This window comes from Cibotium barometz, chromosome 20, assembly GCF_041138505.1.
Source record: "Cibotium barometz isolate CiBa-2024 chromosome 20, ASM4113850v1, whole genome shotgun sequence".
Taxonomy (NCBI): Eukaryota; Viridiplantae; Streptophyta; class Polypodiopsida; order Cyatheales; family Cibotiaceae; genus Cibotium; species Cibotium barometz.
This window is the reverse complement of record NC_141065.1, coordinates 2118410-2129633: the sequence shown is the minus strand read 5'-3', so window position 1 is coordinate 2129633 and position 11224 is coordinate 2118410. Positions and strand designations below refer to the sequence as shown.

Below are 11224 nucleotides of genomic sequence, written 5' to 3'. Positions count from 1 at the left end.
TGGTAGCAATTCTATTTTGAGAGAATTGTCTCCCTTTTTTATTCTCAAAACAAGCATTGGGGGGAGGGGGGGCTTTCATGAGCTTTTTGTAGGCAAGACAAGATGAAAATTTAAGGGTGTTGACTATCCCAATGAGACTATATGTGTTGTGTGTAGTAATGTGGTGAGAGAGGGGAAAATATTTTTCACGCATTGTAGAGCCCTATTTAGGCTAAAAATGAGCAAAAAGTCTTTGCCACTTGGTCAGTAGCAAGAATTAAATAAAATACGCGTAATAATTTTCACCATGAAACGATGTCCGTCCTTGGCTTCATTCATTTGACTCTGCTCTCACCGTCGTGGAAAGCCTTGCATTCTCCGTCTTTCTTCAACTTTTACAGGTTGTGCTCCCCCCCCCGCCCCCCCCCCCCCTCTCTCTCTGTGTCCGCACGGACGCGCCTACGCGCGTCTTAGCTTCTGCATAGACGATTAGATCTCCCTAAATTAGCCCATTTTCTAGCCAAATTAGCTTGTTGGCCCCGCTCAATTCCCTGCGTTTTCTTTGAAAAGAAGCTTGGTGGGCATCGCAGCTTTCTGGCAGATGGACCATGACTCTTTCGGGTGATTCTAGGGCATCATCGACATCATCATCCGCAGGTGGACTGGCGCAGCAACACTACCACAAGGTAAGCATGCTTTTCTGCTTTTCTCATCGAATTGCTATCTGCTTGTTCCATCGCGAACGTTTCGGATCTTAGAGAGATCACGGGTCACATCTTTTTCTGTTGACTCTCTCGTTCGATGTACGGACTTCAAGCACATCACATAGTTCTACCAGGAAAAGGGCCATTTTAGTCCTGGGATGGCTATGGTCCATAGGATCTTGATCCTTAGGTCCCAAGAACCGAATGTGTAGCCAGTTTGCAGCCTGCGGCCAGGCAGGATGCGTGTAGAAAATTTTCAATTGAGGGGAGTTCTCAATATGAGCATGCCATCTTTTTCCCACACGATGTGTGTGGGAGCATATATTGATACCAAGTTCTACACCCACTATTGTTACTAATGACGTTAGCAGGGATGTCATAGTATCTAGTTCATACTATGCATGATGGAGTTGATGGTTTATTGTCTTGTGGATGACTACCATGAGGTTATAAATTGCACTTTCTTATAAGGTGAATTTGGGCATGTTCTTGGATTCATCTAGGTATATATTACATCCTTGTGCTGGACCATTTGATTTTAATTTCCTTGATGTGAAAAAGCTGGACGATTAATCTCCCATCTTCGAAGCTTCCAACAATCTTAGCTCAGGCACGGGTATTGATCCCTGAGTGCCTCTACACCCCAGCCTGGGATAACCACCAAAACTCTGAGCAGCTCTTATGCCATGGATCTTGAGAATTATGCCTTAAACTTGTGACACTGAAGTTTGAGGTGGGTTATATCATCATAACGTGTTTATTCATTTTTTTTGGGTATGGCTATCATTTTCCAGGCTTTGGAGTTAGAGAAGCTTTTGTTGACCTCTATTCAGTCAAAAGGGCCTTTTGATCCAAATGTCCGAAACCTCCGCAACAGTATCAGAGAGTTGTATGAATCCATCATACTTGAGGATCACGAGTTTGCTGAATTGCACGATGTTGAGCAATTCCTTTGGCGTTTGCATTACACACGCATTGAAGAGTTCAGAGCTCGAATCAGAAAAGGCATGCCACCTGCAGGGTCAGGTTCAGGCACAGGCACTACCAGCGCTCCTTCTTCTGGAAACAAGCCTAGTGTCCGAAGAGAGCCTGTTCATAAGATTTTAGCAGTTTTCAGGAGCTTTTTGTCAGAGGCAACTGGATTCTATCATGATTTGATATTAAAAATCAGAACCAAACATGGGCTGTCACAGGATGATCTAACTTGCAATGCAATTGAAAGTAAGGATGTCAAAGATGATGATAAGAGGATTGCAGAATTGAAGAGGTGCCAGCTTTCATGTCATCGCTGCTTGATATATCTGGGAGATCTTGCTCGTTACAAAGAGTATTATGCGGATGGAGATGTAAAGAGCCATGACTGGTCAATCGCTGCTGGCTTTTATGTCAAAGCTGCTTCCTTGTGGCCAGCTAGTGGCAATCCTCATAACCAGGTTTTTATTTTGTCATTTTTTAAATCTGAAACTGTCTTGCCTTCAAAAGAAAAGACTTTTCTGATTAAACCCATTAAAGTTTTCAAATTTTGTATGTGTTGCAGTTGGCAGTTTTGGCAACGTATGTTGGCGATGAGATGCTGGCTGTTTATCATTATCTCCGAAGTCTGGCTGCTGAGACTCCTTTCCTTACTGCAAAAGATAATCTGGTACTCCTGTTTGAAAAGGTAGGGAGAACTGAACAACTATGCACCCCTTTCTTTTGGTGACTCCTCTCTGAGCAGGACATTTACTAAAAGGTGCCTTGCTGTAGCAGGACTTCACATTAGAGTGGGAGTCACACTCCTGCTTTGCCTTAGTCCAGTTTTCTTTTCAAGAGAAGTTTGACCACACACTCACACGCAACACATGCAGGCAAACATACACACACACACAATTACTTTTTATAAGTTTTTTGCAGAATATATTTGTGTACTTAAAAGCTCGTGTGCTATTCACACTCACATATTGGCCATAACCTTGATGTGACAACCCCATTCCCACAAGCGTATGTTGTAAGTATCCACATAACAGTGAATCAATACTATGAAAATAATGACGTGCACATATAACCCCCCCGCCCCCGCCCCCGCGCCCCGCCCCTCCCACAACCACCACCACTACAAACCCCCTCTCTTGTCATTCAGATTGTATACGGGCACGCTATACCACCACCCATGAAGGATAGCATATTTGTGGACATGTCAGGGTGCACAAATAGAAGCATGATTCATTGAAGCTAAAAGTGAGAATGAGTCCTTGTGAAAGGCTTGATTCTCTCAACCTCATTTACTCTATAATGTCAATGTGAATAAAGCTTACAATTACCAAGGAATTCTGCTAGATCTGCTAAGAACTAAATGCAATAAGAGCAAGAAAATCTAATTTACTCTATAATGTCGAAGTGAATAAAGCTTACAATTTCCAAGGAATTCTGCTGGATCTACTAAGAACTAAATGTGAAAAGATCAAGAAAACTTTATGTATTCCTCCTCCAGTTGCTGGAATAGGAAGCCTGAAATGTAATAATTGCTGCTGTTCTGGCGGCTTCTAAAAGGTGAACCTCTTGGTCTTGAAAAGTTGTCTTCTCTCCTGGTTGGTTGCCCAAAAAGTCTTGTAGAAGTAGTAAAGAATGGGAGAGGGATTCTATTTTTAGATCTTCAAAACATAGACCAACTCGTGTTCATGCATTTGTTGCCTACTTTGGGTTTTTGCAATAACTACATTCACACTTTGGTTGGCTGGCCACTGTTGCCCATTCTAAGTGGTCTGCCTCACATGCACAGCCTCTTTTGTCCCTGTATAGATTATGGCACACATCATGGGCTGGTTCATCTGCTGAATCCTAACCCTATCTAGGCGGGAGCGTTAGCATGACAAATGCATCTTTGAGTTTGGAGCTGATGCATTTGGCTTCCTTTCCTGGTGACCTTCAGAAGCCTCTGCTTGTCAGGACAAATCATTAAAAATATAATGTACATGTATGTACAAAGATCCATGTATTTACACTTGTCCTCATCACATGGAATGGGCACAAATCTGATTTGGAGCAAACAGTTTTGAAAATACATCCGGTGACAGTCGACCATCACACGTAGCGCAAGTGGTTAGAGCGTCGGACTGCAGGGGGGAGAACCTGGGTTCAGTTTTCCTTGCCTGCCGGTGCCGGTGGTTGCATCATTGTAAGGGCGTGGAGGGAGGACCCACACACATGTATGAGTTGAAATCTCCCGAAAAAAAAGCACATCCTGTGAGAGATAAACAAGCTGTTCCTCAAACATTACTAAATGGGCTCTTGTGTAGAAAGCACTAATTGTGTCAAAGGCTGTTCATCAAACACCCGATCTAACCCTTTCTAGAACTTGTGGTCAAAGCCACCTTAGTACCTATTGATCAATGTTGTGAATTTAATGATTATGGTTTGCTGGATTGTTGTCTTAGATTTGTTTGTGTGGAAGGGAATTTAAGGATATTGAGTTGATGGTTTATTGTCTTGTGGATGACTACCATGAGGTTATAAATTGCACTTTCTTATAAGGTGAATTTGGGCATGTTCCTGGATTCATCTAGGTATATATATATATATATATATGTATATATATACATATATGTATATATACCTATATATATATATATATATATATATATATATATATATATATATATGTATATATATACATATATGTATATATACCTATATATATATATTATATATATATATATAGGTATATATACATATATGTATATATACATGTATATACATATAGGTATATATACCTATATGTATATATATATATATATATATATATATATAGGTATATATACATATAGGTATATATACCTATATGTATATACATGTATATATACATATATGTATATATATACATATAGGTATATATACCTATATGTATATACATGTATATATACCTATATGTATATACATGTATATATACATATATGTATATATATACATATAGGTATATATACCTATATGTATATATATAGGTATATATACATATATGATAATTTTTTCCCCAGAACTCTGTGTTCTCCTTTATATCCTAGAGTTGTAAGCTTAAATTATGTTTTTGTATAGAAACCATGCTTATACTTTTTAGTATTTTTCCCCAGAATCGGCACAGTTATTTGCGGTTGGTTGCATCATCTTCTGGGAAGCCATCTCAGATTACTGGCAGTTCGGGGCCAGTCACCAAAGGCATAAAAGGGGATAAAGGGTGGGCTCTAGGGACAGGTATTGCAAGCTTTTCTTGTAGACAGAGTGACCAGCTAGTTGAGCATAGTGCAGGTGCTTCAAACTCCACTGAAATTTTGAAAAATTTTCGAGTCCGTGTCGTACGGCTGAACGGGATCTTATTTACACGGACCAGGTACTCTTTTTACTCTCTCTCTCTCTCTCTCTCTCTCTCTCTCTCTCTCTCTCTCTCCCCCCCCCCCGCCCCCCCCCCCCCCCTCTTTCCTCCTTATTCCCTTTTCTCCCTCCCAACCCACACACACAAAACAAGTATAGGTATACAAAAATGGAAACTACAACCCAAGGGTGTTTATTAAGGATAAGTATAACCTGTTTGCTTGCAATGTTTTCTTTGGCCGCTCTAGAGAATTAAGCTACTTTGGTTCTTATAGTAGAAATTGGTATGAATTCCTGCTCTTTTTGGTGCTTTCAAAACATCTTTCCATGTCAAGAAGTTGCTATTTGAAGATGCAAGAAGGGACCCTGTGGTTAGAAGACCCTGTTTTGTTAATTTATTGCAAACACCTTGCCTTGAGATGAAGCCAATGTCTGTGTGGATCACCTTGCCCTGGGATGAAGCCAATGTTTGTGTGGATCACCTTGTCCTGGTCTGCCCATTGCACCAAGCCTTTCTCAAATTGCAATCTCTATACCATGTCTTAAGAGAAAAATTGATCTAGGATTATGGAGCTCATGAATGTACATTTGAACAAGCTGTGCTGACATTAGGCAGCCATGTATTTTAGCTTAGACTTCTATCTATCTTGTACAACAGCTGTTGTGTCCCATACACCCTTTCATTCGAACCCATGGCTGCCTGTATGTGATTATGTCTGGCCAGTGAATTGCTCGAAGGATGAGGATGTGATGCAAAGTAGGGACTTCCTGCGATGTACACAAGGAGGATGACTCTGGCCTTCTTTAACAGTACCCAAAATAGAAATTGGTAGTCATGTCAATATCTATATACCTTTGATGTGCTCTCTTGCCAATGCATAACAAGGTTTTTTCTTGAGAAGCAGGATGACATCCTCTTGAAATATCACAATGCTTCATGCACTATGCTGTTCTTTTGTCACAACCCATTGTAAAAATTCAAAGCTTTTTCGACTATGCTAATGCTCAACACCTCGCCAGTTCGAAGTGCTGTTGCGGATGCATGACAACATTTTCTCTCAGCATCAGCAGAGAAGTAGGATAGCATCCTCTTGAATTCCGAGAACACTGTCTGTAGCTATGCTGTCCTTAAATTAAAACCGTCCAGTGTAAATCTTCCAAGCTTATTCGACTATGCTGGTTCTAAAGACTCTTCGCTTGATAATCCCATCAACTCTTAGGCCATAAGCCTTTGTTCAAAACCTTAGGCCATCAAGACTTCATGATCATGCAATCTTCACGGCCTCGAATTGGGCTTTCGGATATAGAAAGGGCCATGTGGTTAGCACATTTTGGTACTGATAGAGAGCAGATGGATTGCTGTACGTGAATAAGCAATGATGAGCACACAAGCTTTACCAACTTTGGTCAGAGATTTGGCATGGAAATTTCCCATAGCCTGTGCTAGTGTCTGGTGGGGACAACCTTCCTACTAATACTTGGCTGCTGCCAAAGTAGGCAAGTATAGGCTCGCCTGCCCACTTATTACTGGGATTTGCAGCTGGCCAACCAACAGCTGCCAGTTAGATGCAAGGGAGGCAGCACAAAACCTTACTACCTGATGAAGTGCGCAGCTTATGTAGTGAAGTGACAGGGATTTAGATTCCTGGATTTTCTGCATTGAGAAATGTTAATTTACATCTAGCCTAAGAAACATTAAAATCTGGCACATGTTTGGCACTTTGACACTTTCACAACAAAGTCAAGTTGCAATCAAGGCAAGGAGCATGAGCAATTAGTATGTATTGCATTAAAAGGCTACTTTGAACTGCCAGACTTTGTAAATTGAAGTATAGGCTGGTTGTTGTGGAAAATGCATTTCAATTCTAGGTGTTATGCACGACATTGTTTAAAAATGGTTAAACTGGGTTAGGTTTTCTGTGAGTTGAATCAATGTGCTTGCTAAAAGTGCGCTGAATGGTTGCAGCTTAGAGACTTTCCCAGAAATTCATTCCTGTGTTCTATCCGAGCTAGAGCAGTTACTTGATTTTAAGGATAATGATGGAGAAGCAGGGCCCAGCCCAAGTCCTTTGACGTTAGGAGGAATCTGGGGAACTGGACCAAGTGTTGTTCTCCAACTCATCAGTATCCTTATTTTTACTGTGCACAATGTTAACGTAGGCCCTGATTCTCATCAGCCTACATATGCTGAGATGTTACAGCAATCAGTCATCTTGGAACATGCTTTCATTGCCATCTTTGAATGTGCGGGGTATCTTCTGCAACAATGCGTAAAAGTGGATAATGCTTCCATAAGTCCACTCTTGCCTGCTGTGCTTGTTGTAGTGGAATGGCTTTCTTGCAGGCCCGAGATGGCTATGGGCACTGAGGTCAGGGAAAAGGAGGGCAATGCAAGGATGTTCTTTTGGAAGAAGTGTGTCAATCTTTTGAACAGATTTCTAGACGAGGAGGTCAGAGAGCACAGGACAGGAGCATTTGGAAGTATTTTTTCCAAAGAAGATTACGAGGGATTGATACTTTGGGAGGATCATGAATTACGAGGATTTACCCCACTGCTACCTATCCAGATCAAGCTAGATTACACCAAGAGACCAACTGTGGGTCTTGGAAGTAAAAAAGAGATACATGCTCGGGTGCAACGGCTCATACTGGCGGGAAAAGTTATATCTAACATCTTAGAAGGAACTGAGAAGGGCATGTATTATGATGTTGAAACAGACAGCTTTTACTTGACAGGTGATAAGAAAAGCCGGGAAAGAAAGCGAGATGGTGTAGTTTTGACTGCTGAAATATTAGAAGAACAATGTGTAAGGCCGTTTGCTGAGCCAAAGGAAAACCAGGCAATTATGGAACAGGAGTTGTCGTTGACAAAGGTAACAGCTTCAGGGGAGGAAGAAGATGAGGAGGTTATTGTTTTCAAGCCTTCAGTCAAGTTGGAGAAACAAATGATTACAAGTGTCTTGGGTGATATTCTACCACAGGGAAAGAAGGATAGAACTTCAAATCCCATGCTAAACATTACTCCTCAGTCAAGTTCTTGGATTGGCCCTGAAAGCCCACCTCAAAAGACTTTATTAGAGACATCATTTTTGACAGGTCTTGGAAAACTCTTGCCTGAGGCCTTACCTTCCATGGTCCCTTTGACATCAATCGCACCAGTGCTGTCTTCTGAAATTTGCAACCTTCACTCTGTCTCTCCTAAACCTGCAAGTTTGGCCAGTGGAGTTAGTGTAAACAGTGCTTGCTTGGATTTGAAGTCAGAAAATGGCTCCCATCCTTGTGGCTCAGCATTCAACATGTCAGGCGCACTAGATGGTAATTTTAATGTCCCAAGTAGTGGGTATGAGGCTGGTCTTGTTTCTAGTTCGTTTGTTGATTGGGGCAGTGGAACTGGGTTTGGTATGTTTCAAAATCAGCATCCATGGACTCCTATCCCTCCTAACATGAATTGGCAGCCAGAGGATGTAATAGCGGGCAGTTCTTTGTGGAATCCCGAGCTTCACAAGGTTGCTGCTGCCAATGGCTCCTTGGTAGTCCGACCAAGTAGCTTGACTATGGGTCCAGTTACGAGATCTTCTTTTACGGAGTTCTCTCCAAGCTTCCCACAAAACATGGTTGTGAGTAATGCTGCACAAAATATGTCTGTAATAATGAGTGTGCCTGCCCATTCTATGGTGAATAGCGTGCTAGATGGTGTTGTGCAGACGAAGCCAAGTTCTCAAATGCCCAAGGTTGTGACAAAAGACAGTATTCCTGGAAACCTTCAGGCAGCTACACAAGATTTGAGTATTTCAGGCGTTGTTGGCCCCAATTTGAAACCTGTGACAGGCTTTGCTAGTGATGGTGAGAAGCCAGCTCGGAGGGTTACAAGCCTTTCTTCAGGCATGCGACCACCTCCTGGATTTGGTCCTTTACCAGTAAAGCCTCCTGTGTCTTTGCCAGTTACCTCAACATTTCAATCCTCGCAGCCTACATCATCTGGGCAGCCAGCTAGCATGCTGGTTCAGTCTAAAATTGTTCGAGACTACTCTGGAGCCTCTTCAGTGGATGAACAGGTTGATGACTATGGCTGGTTGGATGGATACACTCCACTCACAAGGGAGATAAGCCAGCTTGCAGCTTCAGGGAAAGGTTGGACAGTGGGCAGCTCAAGTTATGGAGGGTTAACTGGTGGGACTGATCCGGAAGTAGAGGCCACTGTATCTCCGTTTCCAGGTATGAAGCTTTCGGATCGCTTTTCAAGCCCCCCTCCCCTATCAACTCCACTGGTGCAACAAGATCTCAGAAAACAGCAGATCCATGAGCAATATCAACAGCAGCTTCTACAAGAGCATCAAAGGCTGCAGCTGCTGCAGCTTTACAATGAACAACTTGCAGCCCGGCGGAGTCAGCAACGCCAGCATACTGAGAAACAGCAGCCACCCCAACAACAGCCATTGGCCTTGCAGCAGCAGACACCACAACCCCTGTGGCCGGGTCAGAATTCTTTCGTGTCATAATCAGAGTGTTTGGGGTATGCAAATCTGATTCAAAAGATGGTATGTAGCTCAAAATTTGGGTGTCGTATGCATCGCTCCTTTTGTCTACACGCTAACTGAGCTTGTGCATTGTATCTTGGACTGTAAATAAATTGAAAAAATCTTGAAGGCATGATAACATTTTCTAAGCCATGGTATATATTTCTGATGAGACTTTTGGCAGGTGATGGCAAGGTCGGACGTGGACTTGGTGGGACAGAAGCAGTGGGCCTAAGCTTCAGGTTTTTGGTGAAACTTGCTGTGTTCTACAACTGAAAGCCTAACTGGAAATTCATTGAAGGTAAGCCATGAGTGAGGAATTGAGGGATAGTTTTTAAACTCAATCATCTGTTATGTTTTGACTCCTTTATTTTGGGTTCTGGAAGCCCTTGTTGCAGGTAAGCATGTTTCAACCATATGGTTTGATACCATGTACAAGTTCGGGGGGTGTTCTGTGCTTATGAAGTTGCAAAAAACAGAGGGGGATTATCTTTTGCACGTGAATCGGCAGAGCTTGAGTGATGGCTTCTGTTGTTATGCCATCTACACGATAGGCTGTCTTACTAGTTTCGTTTTGAAGACTGGCCTACAGTTGTGGTTTGGTATAGAGCGTTGGTGCTAATGGCCACAAAGAAGGACAGTGACAGGCTGTGACAGAACTCACTTTCAGTTCTGGCTAACCAGAGAGTCATCACAAATGTCCACTGCTACGTAGTGTGTGTTGTGACTGGCAGAAAGATCATGTATGCAAGAGGTTGTGGGAAACCTTCCTTTTTACCTTTTCTGAGTTTTTGGTCCAGCTAGGACCTAGTGCTGTACTTTTTGGGGTCAAAGCAGTTCTAGTCAACGAAATGGCCTCAATAACTCCAGGGTTCCTGGGGCGAGTTGATATTTGGATTCATGAAAATCTTTAATTTTTCTTACTGTCCATTGTAAGTTTGACCTGGTATATAAAGGGAACTACAACATAGGAAAGTGCCCTTATGCAAAGCTTTCAAGAAGTAAAACAAGACAAGATGGGCATTTGTGTGGAGCAACTTAAGCAACCTTGATCTTTGTGCTTGGAGAATGTTTTGTCATCTTTTGTTTTCTTTTTGGTATTGGGAGGAGGTTCATTTCTTTTTTACCCCACACCTTATGGGTGGGTGTGGGTGTGCGTGTGTGCGCGCCCAGAAGCTGGAGCTTTACTGCTGGGCCAACTCTCCCACCCCTTTGAATCTCATGTAGTTTAAAAGTACAGTAGAAGAAGAGCTATGCCTTTGTTATTACTTTTGAAGTGCGATGATGTATTAGGTTTTTTTGGGTGCAGCCAGGAAGTTGTAAGCCAAGTACATGTAGAAGCAGAGCTATGATTGGGTTTCTGCAGCTATGATTGGGTTTCTGCCTTTGTTATTACTTTTGAAGTGCGATTCTGTATTAGGTTTTGTTGGGTGCAGGCTGCAGCCACGAAGTTGTAAGGCTAATGGTTTTGAGATGGAGGGTTTACTTTTTCTGTCTCCTATGACATTGGGAGATGGAGGGTGTACTTTTTCTGTCTCCAATGACATTTTGAGATGGAGGGTTTACTTTTTCTGTAAGAAACGTAGGCACACAAGGATTCTTTTCCTCTCAAGAAGATTGTACTCGACTATGTGTGATCCTTTCAATCCTGTATCTTTATCTTGAAGATGATAATCTTTTCAG

General features: G+C 42.1%; 1 protein-coding gene across 2 annotated transcripts; it reads left to right on the top strand.

Moving 5' to 3' along the window:
* Window positions 1-251: 251 nt before the first annotated feature.
* Window positions 252-10574, top strand: SMG7 (Telomerase activating protein Est1). Of its 2 annotated transcripts, none has more exons than XM_086814335.1 (7): window positions 252-665; window positions 1478-2116; window positions 2221-2343; window positions 4787-5043; window positions 6991-9562; window positions 9726-9842; window positions 9940-10574. In XM_086814335.1, exons 1-5 carry the CDS (start codon window positions 588-590, stop codon window positions 9521-9523), a joined length of 3630 nt encoding a protein of 1209 aa, XP_086670461.1. In that variant the 5' UTR covers window positions 252-587; the 3' UTR covers window positions 9524-9562; window positions 9726-9842; window positions 9940-10574. The 2 variants fall into 2 exon arrangements, with proteins under 2 accessions (XP_086670461.1, XP_086670460.1); XM_086814334.1 differs by having other exon boundaries at window positions 9928-10574.
* Window positions 10575-11224: the final 650 nt, after the last annotated feature.

Excerpts from the sequence above, each read along its gene's own strand:
- SMG7 (XM_086814335.1), top strand. The coding sequence starts at position 588 with ATGACTCTTTCGGGTGATTCTAGGGCATCATCGACATCATCATCCGCA. Across the intron at positions 2,117-2,220 it reads GTGGCAATCCTCATAACCAG|TTGGCAGTTTTGGCAACGTA; the intron begins GTTTTTATTTTG and ends TATGTGTTGCAG. Across the intron at positions 2,344-4,786 it reads TGGTACTCCTGTTTGAAAAG|AATCGGCACAGTTATTTGCG; the intron begins GTAGGGAGAACT and ends ATTTTTCCCCAG.